Source organism: Tenrec ecaudatus, chromosome 18 (assembly GCF_050624435.1).
Source record: "Tenrec ecaudatus isolate mTenEca1 chromosome 18, mTenEca1.hap1, whole genome shotgun sequence".
NCBI classification, from domain to species: Eukaryota; Metazoa; Chordata; class Mammalia; order Afrosoricida; family Tenrecidae; genus Tenrec; species Tenrec ecaudatus.
The window spans coordinates 57,734,233-57,748,440 of NC_134547.1; the positions used below are offsets into that span (position 1 = coordinate 57,734,233).

Sequence of the window (14,208 nt, forward strand, 5' to 3'; positions counted from 1 at the left end):
CAGTCTCCTCCATGATGGAAATAGTCCTATGTAGTCAATGTGATACCAGCTTGCTGGTTGATCTCCCCGAGGAATGGTCCCTTATCTATGACTCAATGCTGAATTCTGCTGCTGGCAGATGGGGCACTCAGCAGTGGTAGTAGACAAGTTGGTGGTCTTTCTTGTCACTTGATCAATTGGTCAGATTAGCATACCCAAATGACGGATATGATGTCTCCAAAATCCAAAAGATCGACTAAGCATGGTGCCTCCTGTTCAATTGTGTGTGTGTGTGTGTGTGTGTGTGTGTGTGTGTGGTGGGGGTGTCCTAAATGAAATAAGTTATCCTTAACTTTAGTTGGAATATCTCAACAAGCCCCAGACCTCTGAACTCCTAGAAATTTTACTGAGGTGGAGGGATCCGGAATCTTCATTGGGTTGATTTTATACCCTCTTGGACACATTGCTGCACAAATGAATCTAGAGTCTTTGATACATCTTCCTAAGTAGGTCCAATCAGCATAATGCCATGAACATAATGGACATTTTGTGGCATTTTGTGGAAGAGACAGGCAACCAAGCACCCTTCGGTCTAAATTATGGCACATGGCAGGAGAGGTGATGAATACATGAGGAAAGGGGTGACAGTATATTGTTGCCCTTAACAGCTAAAGGCAAACTGCTTCTGGTGATTCCTTAGAGACTGGTGTTGAGAAGAAGGCATTGGCCAGATCAATGCCCTCATACCAAGTACCAGCAGAGGTATTAATTTGCTCAAGCAATGAAACCGCATGTGGAATGTCAGCTGCAATTGGAGTCACTACCTGGTGACGTGTAGGATGATCCACCATCATGCTCCTTGATCCATCCATTTTCTTTGTAAGCAAAATCAGTGAGGCAAATAGGGATGTGGTAGAATCAGGGCCCCTGCATCCTTCAGGTCTTTGATGGTGGCACTATGATGGTGGATTGAATCTCTGCAATCCTTCCAGGAATGGGGTATTGCTTTGGGGTTACTATTTCCCTAGACAATGGCAGTTCTAACGGTGTCCATTTGGCCTTTCCTACCATAATAGCCTTTTCCCCTCACTTCAGGTATCCAATATGCCAATTACTAAGTATGTCTGTTCCAATAATGTATTCTGGAACTGGGGAAATAGTGACAGGATGTGTTCAGGGGCCCACTGGACACAGGGTGAGGTGTACCTGACCTAAAACTTCATTAATAACTTGACCGCCATAAGTTCTCACTGTTTGGTGCATCTTCAAAACAGTTTGGGTTTCCTGGAAGTAGTGTCAGTTCAAAATCAGAGTCCAGTAACCCCTGAACATTTGAATTATTTCCCTCCCCAATGAACAGTCACTCTGTGAAAGGGCTCAGGTCCCTTTGGGGAAGGCTAGAAGAAAGACGAATAGTGTGACTCTTTGGGGATGTAGCAGGGTCCTTCTTCAAAGAGACCTGCCTACCCCTCATTGAAGGGGCTGTGGGTCTGTAAACTGTCTCAAGTCTGGGAATTGATTGAGGAGTCATGACTCTCTCTTCTGGTGATTTCACTTGAAGGGCTGTTCGCCTGACTTAGCATTCTTTAGAACGTAGAAATCACGTAAATATTTCATAAGTTTGCCTCGTGTATCACACCTAGGGACACCTTGGCTAAGTAGCAAGTGTCACACAAGACAGATTACTCCATTTACCCTGTGTTCTCACTCTCTCCTTGTGTCCCCACACACTCTGTCATGGACACCGATTTACTTTTCACCCCCTCTCCCTGCTTGTGAGGACAGGCGCAGGTCCTACTGGCCAGTCTCTTCATCCTGGATGAAAATTGAGGGCTTTCAATGTCACATGGAGAACTTGAACTCAAAGAGAAAGAACCTGAACTTGTCCCTGGGTGACAGAAAGTGGCAGGAGCTTGGAACAATGGAGTGACACGGTGCAAACCCTCTGGTGTCATGTTCCTGTAAGCTCACCTTCTCAGTGCAGAACAGGTTCCAATGGCAAGAGGTGGGGAGATGAAATTTGTTTTTATGGGTCCTTTCTGCCTGGCTCTGAAATGGTCACCAAATGACTGTGCGGGACTACGCAGTAGACCACATGTGACATTTATAGTCAGTTTTAGATGCCTCTCCCTGGGCCATAAGGAGGAGCCATCTCAGATGCAGGAGCAGAGAGAATCCTGGGAGTATGTAGGAAGAAGAGCCACCAGAGGAATTAGTTTGAAATTGCTGTGTGACATGGAGGCAGCAGAAACCATGACACACAGAGACCAGAGGATGAGGCCAGCAGACGTTGAGACAGAGCAGAGGAGCAGCACAGAGACCATAAGGCTGTGAGACAGAGCATCAGGCCGGCTTCCTGGCCATGGAGGCAGAGACCGTGGAACCATGTGGCAGAGAGGCTGAGGATTGGAAAGACACTTGGCTGCTGGCTGAGGAGCGGTGATACTATGAATCTCTGACTACTGTACTCACATTTTCTGATCCTGACTTGTGATCACCTGCGTTAGTCTGAGTAGACTAGAGAAATATAATGTATAGACACTCATATGTGTACAAGAAAAAGCTTGATAGACAAGAGCAATTGAATATAGAGAGAACATCTCAGCACAGTCTGGATCAAGTCCATAAGCCTGGTATTAGCCCATATGTCCAATACCAATCTATAAATTCCTCTTCAGACTCGGGCAGCACTTGCAATGACGCCGAATGCAGGAAGAGCACAGGCCAGTGGGTGGAAAGTCTTCTGGATCCATTGGCAGGGGCAGCATCTCAGTACTGTCAGGGGTGTCCACGTGGATCCTCCTGCTCCAGGGCTCTAGCACACTCCATGTGTCATGTCACCAGGAAGACAAAGCAGAGAGTGTGTGTCCCACATCCAGGTGGAATACAGAAGTTCCCGGAATCCTCAGAGGTAGGCCATGCCCAAACAGAGGCCCACTGGCTATTGGTTGGTTAGCAGTCTAGATTCCACCACTACTCAAGTGGACAGGAGGTTATGTGAATGCCACACCCCCATTCTGAGACCCTGTGCAACCTGAGTGGCTGGGCCCCTTCTTTCCTCTGTGACAACAGCCTGCCTGCCACACTAGCCCACAAATCCTCTGCCCCCTGTAACCTGTGGGCATTATGTGAAGTAGTTGATGTCCCCCCAGAATTGCCTTGCCCAGCTGGAAAGGGATGGAGGAAACCAGTCAAGCCACAAAGGATGGAGGCTCTTGGACAGGGTGGTGGGCAGCATTGGCTTCATTACTCTGTCTGGTGGCGTGACCCTGCTGTTCAGGGGCCAAGGCTGGGCAGAAAGCAGGAGGGGGAGCCATGGCCCAAGGCTGTCCCCAGCCCTAGTCTGAGCACTCTGAGATGGAGCTCTGCTCTAGGGGGGACCAGCTTGATATCCCGGGAGTCCCTCAGACATCCCTGGACCCAGTCTCTGGGAGGAATGAGCATGGCTTTGGCCCCTAAAGGGCCTATGTTCAAGTCCAAAGCCACCATCAACAAGTGTCGCAGGCATTCCTCCTCTCACTGAGGTAGTGAGATGATTTTCTGTCAACATGAAGATGAGTGAAAGTGTAGGGGTGGAATCCACCCAGTCCATCAGGTCACAGCTGATGGTGCTGCCTTGGGAAGGTGTTCCTCATAAGGAGGATCGTGTGAATGCTTTCCTGCCTGCTGGGAGTCTGCTGACCACTTTGAGAGCAGCCAATGCCCTGCCGTGTTTCCACTGACCTTGGATCCACATGACTCTGTACCCACTGACATGAGATCTTCCAGCATTCCGCATCATTGCGTGAGGTTGTGTGAGTCTGATGAGGGACAAATGGACTAGTAATGGACTTACAGACTAGAGTCACACAGGAAGGGCCATTTTCTTGATATTTAGTATAAATCTCTTTCATATATATATATGACTGCCAGTGGGTTTGAGCCTCTAGTCAACCCAGCCAAACACATTCACTCACTAGTCATCATGGCATCATGTACTCAGCATCCCTGACTCTGTGTCCTGCCCAGACCAGGTGAGGCCACACTGAAGTGGGTCACACCAATGATTCTGTCTCCATGAGCCCTCCTTGGGTCAGCAGATTGACACAGACACGGAAGCATTAGGCTAAGGCGCTCTGCTGTAACATACAAGACTTAGAACCACTCAGTCCCCAGACAGCAGATGAGAGATTCTGGAGGAAGGCATGCAGAAAGAGGCTGAAAATGAACTAGAAGTGGTCATCACAGTCAGGGGAAGGTACTACACGGACAGGGAGGAGCTTGTGCAAAGGCTCAAGGGTGGGAGGTGGGGGTAACCTGGTGACATAGCAAAAGAGAGCCCACACCAATCTAGGAGGGATTGAGCCTGTTTAAGGACATGAAACATGGCAGCCAAGGTAGAAGAGTCCACCAGCCAGGGGACAAGGAGGTTTCCTTGTGACATTCTGTCATCCCTTGTGGTGGCCCAACCCCAGCAGGCCCAGGTCATGTCTCAGAGCTCCTCCTGGGCCGCCCTGTCCTTATTCTGCTCCCACTGCGCAGTCTTGGTGGGGAGCATCTCTGCCCACAGCTGCATCCAGGATTCCCTTAGCTTCTGGCCAGTGCGTGGCTTTGTGCTGATCTGCAGATATTGTTCTGACTGGGTGAAGAGGGGCCACGTAGGCAGCCCCACACCATTGGGGTCCCTAGAAGGAAGGAAGAAGTAGGTGTCCTGCAAGGTCTCCTGGGGTGGACCCTGAGTGACCCAGGTCTGTCACATAGACTCACCCTGTGCGGGCAAACTGTGTCCACTGGGCCATCATGGTGCGGCTCAGCTGCTTCTCCTCCTCTGTGGCCTCTGGGAAGGCTGGTGGGAAGGATGGACCAGTATCAGGGACAGGTGGCAACGAGAGAGCACCCAGGTGTTTCCATTACCTATGCTTCTAAAAGTCCCTCCCCTGTTCCGGATGTCTGACTGCTTAGGGTTGCAGGTCTGTGCTCACCCAGGAGGGAACTCTCGTCCACGAGGAAGGGGCCCCCGAACACAAAGGTGAACTCAGCCCCATGGTCAGCTTTCACCCAGTCTGGCCTGAGTTTCGCAAAGGAACTGGGTCGATGCTGGAATTCATAGAAGTAGACAGGCATCCCGGAATCTGCAGAAAGGGCAGGATCAGATTTAGGCGACCACAGCCTGATCAGACCCTGCCTTTGGCCCAACAGGCCCATGGTGTTCATGCCAATCATGCTGGTGGTTATGAGTCAAGGTGACCTGGGAGCCCTCTTAGCGCTCTCTCAGTGTTGGGCACCATGCCGTGGGCTTTGTTGGGACAATCCATTTACTGCTCAGAGCTCTCTTCCAGTGAGACTGCGATGGCAATTAGATTTTATGTCCACTGAACTTTGGATGATAGTGGAGGGCTGGAGTCCAATGTCCCCATCAGGTCACAGTCTGCTGAAGCCTCTTTGGGGGTGTGCTTTTTCTGTAAGAGACAGTGAGATGTCTCCTTCCTCTCTCTGCCCTTCACCTTTCTGCTTGCGGGTACTCTGTCCTTGGCCCTGGGGCAGCCTCACCTCAGCAGGCTGTACCCTTTCTGCATCCGTCTTTACCCTTCACTGTGTCTGCGTGTAGCTCCGTGAGTCTGAACAGGCCCCTCCCGCCTCAGACACATGGCTGTCCCCTGGATTGGGGTACCTCCTGACAGGAAGCTCTTTGTTAGGCATAGAGGATAGTCACTGTGCACGTGTTTCTGCCAGGCTGGGTTGGTGTGGGTCTCAATGTTGCTCTAGACAGCACCGCCCAACACAGCGCCTATCATCCCAGCTTACAGAGGAGCACGCCTGCACAGAGGAATCACATACCGTGCCCTGGGTTTGTACCAGGGGAAACCTGTGCCATCCTAGGACCGTCAGGGCTTATTGTCCAGGTTGTGGGGACGCAAGACTTTTCTCCCAGAAGTGCCCCCAAAGGAAGAAGTTCATCTCTAAATATACATCTGCTACTGTGGAGCCTGCAGAGTGACCTCTGACAAGTCAAATCAATCTCTCAGAGTGTGGGCTTGCTCTCCTTCCCAGTGCCCTCCACAGCCGGCTCTCATTCTGGGCCACTGCTTCCCAACGTGCTGGCCCCAGGTCTCAGGGAGAGCCCGTCTCCTATCACAGTCAAGTCCCCAGTGATGACCCGGTTCCTGGGTCAGACTGAGAGGAGGGGCAGAGAGATGGGGTGAAGCTCACCTCGGAGGCTTCTTGAGAAGTTCATTGCGGGAAAGTTGAAGAAGCCATCACCCAGCAAGTGCAGAACAGCATCACGTTTGGTCCCTGGGCCCCAGTTGTTGCCCACGTATTTATCTATGGTGGTGCGCATCCGCTCTGGGGGGATGTCCTGGGGCAGAAAACCAGGCTCGGGTCTGTTAGGGTCCCAAGTTTATGTAAGATCCTCTTTGGGAAACCCACCCTTCCTGCCTGGCCTCCATGTCCCAGGGTGTCACTCTGTGTATCTGTATCCTCTGTCACTGGAGGTTCTCGGTGGATTGTGGGAATGATGAGCTCATGCTCAGAGTCAAAGGCCAGGTCAGTGATCTCTGTCTGGCTGAGGGACCTCACCCCAGTCAGTGAATCTCTCTGAGTCAGTGCAGGTAGTAGGATTGTGTGTGAAATCACCAACAGGTGGGCTGGCTCTGGGCGGGTGCTCCATTTCAGTTCATGGGAATCAGTGACAGAATACATGAGTCTTCTCTATTCTCCAGAGAACAAGGAAGAAGGTGTGTGGATGGAGAAGCCTCAGGTGTTCCATGGCTGAAAAGGTATATCCACTGAGCCTCTCTGGGTACCAGCTCCCTGGGAGCCCCTTCTTAGGCAGCATCCAGTCTGTTTGCAACTCCGACCCAGTGGGAAGTCCTTCCTCCTTAGCCATTGCTATTGAATAGATCTCTACTGATGATGCACTATAGCACAGAGTAGACTGTCCCTTTACGTTCCTGAGGCTGCAACTCTTTCCAGGAGTACAAAGCCTTATCCTTGTCCTAAGGAATGGCTGATGGTTTTCAATTGTTGACCTTGCAGTTGGCTGCCGGACTCATCGCCCACGAGTCCACCAGGACTCCTTGAGTCAGTAGTAGCCTCCTCCTTGACAGGTAAAGGAGTGGGTTCAGAAATGTTAGGGTGACTGTGGGCCAGTGGGCCAGAGTTCAGCTTGCGAATGGCCCCGGGGCCATCTAACTCCACACCTGACAACGTGACCTCTAAAGAGCTTGTTCAAGGGCTATCTTGGCCCTTTACCCTCTTCCCCACCATGGTACATTAAGCTTCAGCTTCCTCGTTTGTATGATGGGCTTCATGAAGTTCCCCACTTCCCATTATTTTCCTGAGGATTGAAGGAGATAAAGTACTTATTCTTAGACTCAGTACAGGGCTGGGACCTAGAAGGCACCCTTTAAGTGGCCATCTCTCTAATATGATGACAATGTTGATAATAATATTCCCATGAGAATCCAGTTTGAATTTGTATCTAGAAGATTCTTGGAGGGAACTGAAATTCAGCATTGGGACCAAGGACTTGGTGGTTGGTGGGCAATGGTGGGAGCTGGAAGGTAGGGGCAGTGAGCATACTGGGCTGGGTGGGACACCCCTGGCCTCCTCCTCCCCCTCCCCCCTGACATCTGTCTCACCATTCTGGCCAGGAGAGGCCTCAAGGTTGTCAGCATGTCCTCTGGGCTCATCTGCTCAATCTGATCCAGGAAACCCCAGTCCTGCAGGGACACCAAGTCTGTCTCAGTGCAACCTGACCACTGTGCCCCAGCAGAGCCCCAGTCAGGTGAGCAGACAGAGCCCTGTGTTGACACTCTAGACTGTCAAAACCCAAAGGCCACCAGAAGGGAAGTAGCAAGAGAGAGAGAAGGGAAACAGCACTAAATAGAACAGACAACTAACACAAGGAGAGGAAGCCAAGGAAAGGAAGAGAGAGAGAGAGAGAGAGAGAGATCATTTTTGCCCACATTGTCATAGAACAACATTAAGATCCCCAAAACCAACCGCACAAGGGCTACAGAAAAGCTTGAGCACACAACATCTTTTTATAGGAACCCAGTTTTAAGAGCGTAGACTGCAGAGTCTGACTGCCTGCGTTCAAATCCCAGCCCTGACACTTACTGGGTGCATGATCTGGGACAAGATACTTATATTCTCAGTGCCACAGTTTACTAATCTGTAGAAGAGGGATGCAAAAAAATATCTGCTTCTCAGCCCTGTTGTGAGGATTAAATGAGTGAACACACCTGGAGGCCCCGGCCTGGAATAATCACTACTGGCCTAGAACTATTCAATGTCACACTTCAACCTCTCAACAAGAACAAGAAAAGTAACCTCATTCAACCATCGACAGAAGTCACCCATGAAAAGACACTTCTCGGCGATACTGGGAGGGTAGAGGGAGGGTGGGTTGCAAAGGGGCAACCAATTTCAAGGATATACATGTGACCTCCTCCCTAGGGGACAGAAAACAGAAAAGTGGGGGAAGGCAGACGTGGGACAGAGCAAGATACGACAAAATAATAATTTATAAATTATCAAAGGTTCATGAGGGAGGAGGGAGCGGGGACGGAGGGGGAACATGAGTACCTGAAAAAAGGGGCTTGGGTGGAGAGCAAATGTTTTTAGAATGATGACGGCAATGAATGTACAAATGTGCTTTACACAATTGATGCATGTATGGATTCTGATAGGAATTGTATGAGCCCCTAATAAAATGATTAAAAGAAAAATGTAAAGAAAAAAAAAAAGAAAAGACACTTCTGCTGAGAAGACATCCAGGAGGCCAAGGAACATGTGAAAAACAGGCTGCCCATCATTAGCCAGTGGAGAGATGTGACCCAACACAGCAATGAGACACCTCTCACTGCAACATGAAGAGGACACATGTGGAGAGACGAGATGCCTCATCCTCTCCATGGAACCATTGTAAAATGGTACAACTACTGTGAAAAATGGGGTGGCCCTTCTTTTAAAAATTGGAAATAGGAATAACATATGATCGAGCATTCCTTCTCCTTCATGCTTATCTGAGAGAAAGAAGAGGCACGATGCAGAGACATACTTGCACACTCATGTTCTTTGCAGCACTGGTCACAGTAGCTCAAAGATGGAAAGCACCTCGATGGCCATCGAAGGCGGAATGGGTAAACATTCTGTGGTTCACCCACTTCGTGGAATACTATGCAGCACCGAAGAAGGACCATGAATGCACAAAGTATCTCACGGCCTAGAAGATCCAGGGGGTCAGTATGTGAAATGAAACAAGGCAGTCACAAAAGAACAAGCATCATATGGGAAACATCAGGAAGCATGGTCACACTAAACTAAACGTTCTTTGATGATCACCGAGGGCAGAGGGGGAGGAAGGGAAAGTAAATTACTGGCTGGAGGGTAAGCATGTGTTAACTTTGGAGAAGGAGAAAGCAATACACATGAAGCAAAAAGTGGTGTGAGCAAAGGAAGACACGGAGGGACTACAAAAGTCAAAAAAACAGGTCAATACTGTTATATTCTAAAGGATGCTGATCGATGGCTGGATGCATAAATAGACGCCCTAAGTGAAATGCCTGCAGGAAGGACAGGGGGACTAAATCCACAGATAGATGTGAATTTAGCAGAAGTTCTTTCCCTATGCTACAAATATGTCCAAGAATGTGATAGAGTATACAAGGGACAAAATGATGAAAAATTCTTAGACATAACCCAACTTGAAAGAATGAATCTTGGGGCCTGGGGACTCAGAACCATGACCTTGGGAAGGTCAAGGTCAGTTGGCATAGCATGGTCCACAAGACAATGTCTTTAACACCCTACTTTGGTCAGCGCCCACTGGGCCTGCAACACTTGGGAGTGGCTATCTAGGGTGCAACTATGGGTCCCTCCCTGCACAGGAGAACGAGGAGTAAAGAAATCCAAAGACACATGGCTACAATTAAGCCCATGGATTAATGGAATCGAGGAAATCATTCCCCATGACCCTGAGAGCAGAAGAACTAGATCTGTCCAGTGGTCACAACCAGCTCCTCTGAAAGGGATCACAGCGTGTTTGGGGCAAGAAGTCAAATACAAAAAGGCATGTCCTGTATGATTCTGTCTGTACGCAGTGTCCATCAAGAGCCAATCCACAGAGACAACATCGATGAGTGGATGCAGAGGCATAGGAAGGAATGACTGCTCATGGGTACGGGTTTCCTTCAGGAAAGATAAAGTATTCTGGAGTAGATAGTGATGATATGAACAAATGTGGGTAGTGTACGACGTTTGTCGCTGGGGGTTAACCCCAACGTTGGTGGTGCAAACCCACCCAGTTTGAAACAAACGTCTAGTGATTTGCTTCCAGGAAGGTGCTAGCCAGGAAAACCTCACTGGGCAGTTTGACCAGTGAGTCCAGGCCCATGAAGGGCACAGGGCATGAGGACACTCACCCTAGGGATGAGCCAGCTCATCTCGTGATTGGTGACACCCAGGAGGAAGGGCACCGTCTGGAACTGCTTTTCTGCCAGGAGCTCCTTAGGGCTCTTGGGAAAGAAGGCACCATCCACAGTGAAGGGAATAAAGTTCACTTTCTGCAGGTGAAAGCAAGGCAGGGCCACCAAGTCAGAACCAAGTGGGAGCCAGGCATTCTGCTATCCTTTGCCCTAGATCCCGGGCTCCTCTCAGGACAACCATGGCCCTCCACCGGTCCCTTGTCTAGTCGGGCTTTCACCTCCTTATCCCCTTAGGGGCTGACCCAGGCCTCACCCCAGAACCTAACTGATTCTCTGCTCCTGTGGAACAAGACTTGACCCCTCTGAGCCTTGGCCCACCCCTGTCCCCAAGGAGGCAGGTGTACCTTCTGGGACTCATCGGTAAGGACCATGTCTTCAGCTGGCTTCAGCCGGAGGCACTGCAACATCTCAATGCTGGAGCTGGACCTGCAGGCCACGGTGTCTGCGAAGGTCTGGGGACAGCCAACAAGGTCCTCTTCCCTCGGCCATCCACTCGCCTCCGCCTGCCTGCCCTCTGTGACTGCAATCGCTGTTCCCCCTGTGCTCCCATGGTCCCTATGCTGTCTCCATGCTAGTGGTCTGGCTCTGTCCACAGGGTGTGCGTTCTGATCCCTGGGGCGAGGGGTCAGGTACACGCATGGGGGTTGGGTTCTGGGGAGTGAAGAGGACTCTGACCTGAGCCAGGGACAGCGGGTTGGGATTCAGGAACCCTGGTATGGTGATGACTCCGCTCTGAGCAATGGCTCTGTGGAACAGCCCCTGAGCCAGCGGGGACAGGACCTGGGGCGGCAGGGAGAACACAGTGACCAAGGGGACAGGGACCCCAGTGCCCACCCCACGCTGAGTGCACACTCACCAGTGCAGAAACGGCCATGGCACCTGCAGACCCTCCAAAGATGGTGACACAGTTGGGGTCGCCCCCGAAAGGGGAGATGTTCCCCTGCACCCAGCGCAGTGCAGCCACCACATCGAGGAGGCCCCAGTTGCCTGGGGCGTGGCTGTCCCCAGTGCTGGCGGGAGGGAAGGGCAGTGGTCAGACCTGGCAGCCTTCCCTGGCAGACACCCTCTGCAGGATTGTTCTGAATCAGCACCCAGGACACCGGGTCCCTTTTGCTCCTGGGGCTGGACGTGCTCTGAACCATGGTGGGTACACTACATGGGGTGATGGCCGGCCACCTGGTCAGGCAGCCAGCTCAGGTTTGCAGGGTGTGCAGGGTGGCTGCTCTCTGTGCCAAGCCACCCTGGAACCCTGACCCACCTCAGGAGAACAACGTGTGCCCAATGGACTGTGTTTATGGTCAACTTTGCCATGAGCTGGCGTCCTTCCCAGGGTGAGGCCTCTGAGAGCACCCTCCTCTGCACAGATAACAGAGGGCAAAGGGCTCAGGGCCACACACCATGCCTGAAGAGCCTCATTCCGGCCTTGGGCCTCCCTCTCCTCCCTGAGCCACACAGTCTTCCAGGCATTCTTCTCACCTGAGGAAGCCGGGGATCCCAAGGCGGTACTGGATTGTGACCACCACCACGTCCCCGAAGGCAGCAAGGGCTGAGCCGTCCTGGGAGGTGGCAGCGCCAGTCATAAATGTACCACCATGGATCCAAACCATGACCTGCAGAGATGGCCATGTGACCATGAACCTTGGTCCCCGGACCCCAATTCCCTATCCACCAGCCACAGACACGTCTAGAGATTTGGGGCATCCAGGGGCCTGTGGCGCTTAGGCTGAGCAGGCTGGTGGACGGGCCCTGAGTCTGCTCACCGGCTTCCCGGGCCCTGCAGTGCCCCCAACTGGGCGGTAGATGTTGAGCAGCAGACAGTCCTCGGAAATGGAGAAGACCCTGTGATTTCCGGTCAACAGGAACCTGGAGTTGTTCATTTTCTCCACATTCTGCATACACCTGTGGCCAGAGAAGCCACGGACAGCCAGTCAGCCAAGCAGCTGGACACTCTAGCTGGCCTGCATGCCCCCCTTGTCCAGGTACTCACATTGGGGGCTCCATGCTGGCGTCCCTCACGCCATCCCAGGGCTGCGCTGGCCGTGGGGCTGAGAACCGGCCATATCCCACTGGAGCCTGGGCAAACGGGATGCCCAGGAACACATCCACAAGGAGGGCTGTGTCCTTCACGGCCACCTGCCAGCCTCGCACTAGACCATGGGCAGTGAGCACTTCAGGCGGAGGGTCTCCGGGATCTGAGGACGGAGCAGTGGGCCTGGTGAGTGTACAGCTTTGTCAAGAGGTGGACAACAGTTGGTCTCCATGCACGCAGCACTCCTAGGGCCTGCGACGTCCAACCCTGTGGCCTCACCTGCTGCTGCCTTGTAAGACAGGCCCTGGTCCCCCTGAACTCCTTCTTCCCTGCCTTGGCCTCAGTGGATGGCACTCCAGACCAAACCTAAGGGGAGGAACTAGGCTCTCCTGGCCCTGAGTCCTGCTGTTTGTCTTTGGCTCAGCCCCTGCCCTCTCTGAACACTAAGTTTCTCTTTGACTAGCTGGCACCAACCTTGGCCAGGCTGCTGTGAGGATACATGAGGTGGGCAAGGCAAAGACCCTCCCCCTCCAGCAGAGGATGCCCCCTTCAATTGATGAGCACTTTACTGAACTGGCTGCTCTCCATGCAGTTTCCCCACCACACTCATATCCCCTCCTCCCAGGGGCTCCCACCTGTCAGAAGCTCAGGCCTGACAGGTGTGACCTACCTGTGGGCATGGTGGGGAGTGCCAGAAGCAGACAGGCCACCCAGACCTGGGCCTTTGCCCGCACTCTGACCTTAATCTCCATGCTCCCGTTCTCCCCAAATGACGGTCAGAGTGGCCGGTGCTGTGAGATTTCTCTTCAGTCTGCCTGAACTCTAAAAGGGACTCTTGTGTAAGGCCAGCACGCCCATCTGGCTTGAGCCCAGTCCCACTCAGGAGAGGCGAGGTTGGGCAGAGGACCCAACTTGTGTGAATGGCAGGTGCCCTGGCACATGGAAGAGCCTGTTCTCTGCAGGCCTGGATGCAAACCCCAGCGCTCCTGCCAGCGATTCTGTGCTCCTGGCTACACACCACAAGATGCCCGTATCACCGACCTAAGCCAAGGGTCACTGATGGCCCTGGAATAAAGCTCAGTGTCAACCGGCCTGCCTGGGGGTGTGGTGTCTGTGAAAGGGGGTGTCCTCACAGAACTGCTCACCTTTGGACCAGGAAGCTCTGATCCCGCGTCCTGAGCTGCAGAGGCCCAGCGGGTGGGGTGGGGGTGTGACTGTGTAGTCCCACTAATTGTAGGAGCCTCGCGTGAAGGATTCGAAGCAGAGCCCTCCCCTCTATTGGCCCTGATGCCTCCGGAGGCTTGCGGAGGACAGCAGGAAGTTCCCTATGGACAACATTGAACCCCTTCCAGATCTCAGAAGATCTGATCTAAGAGCCAGAGCCCCTGTGCTCAACCCCTGCTCCTCTAAAGTGTTTGTGTCCCTGTTCCCTCGGAGCCCGGGGGCTTCTCCTGGCATCTGTGCGCAGTGGTGCTCCTGAGTGCCCTCCAGTGGCTGGAGTGAGGACATACTGTGTGGACATACTGAGGGCCTGGTGGCCTTGGCGCCTGATGCTGCCCCATGGAGGGGTCTGCTTGGCTCTGGAGGGGGTCTCCCATGGACCTGAAGAGCTGCTCCCACAAGGCAGGGCATGGCTCCGCTCCGGGCCTCAGTGTGAGGAAGGTGGCTGGTTGGGAGTGGGGTCTGGGCAACTGGGGAGATAGTGTGGGGCTGAAGGCATTGGGCAAT

The 14,208-nt window shown here is 52.5% G+C and overlaps 1 protein-coding gene across 1 annotated transcript; it reads right to left on the bottom strand.

Annotated features, from left to right (window-relative positions):
* Positions 1–4,450: 4,450 nt before the first annotated feature.
* Positions 4,451–13,232, bottom strand: LOC142431750 (carboxylesterase 3-like). The gene is made up of 13 exons (XM_075536716.1): positions 13,151–13,232; positions 12,439–12,643; positions 12,212–12,350; positions 11,928–12,061; positions 11,308–11,461; positions 11,127–11,231; positions 10,796–10,903; positions 10,389–10,529; positions 7,602–7,682; positions 6,169–6,316; positions 4,941–5,090; positions 4,726–4,804; positions 4,451–4,643 (listed from the first exon to the last, which is right to left on the bottom strand). Exons 1-13 carry the CDS (start codon positions 13,230–13,232, stop codon positions 4,451–4,453), a joined length of 1,719 nt encoding a protein of 572 aa, XP_075392831.1.
* Between the last annotated feature and the right edge of the window lie 976 nt (positions 13,233–14,208).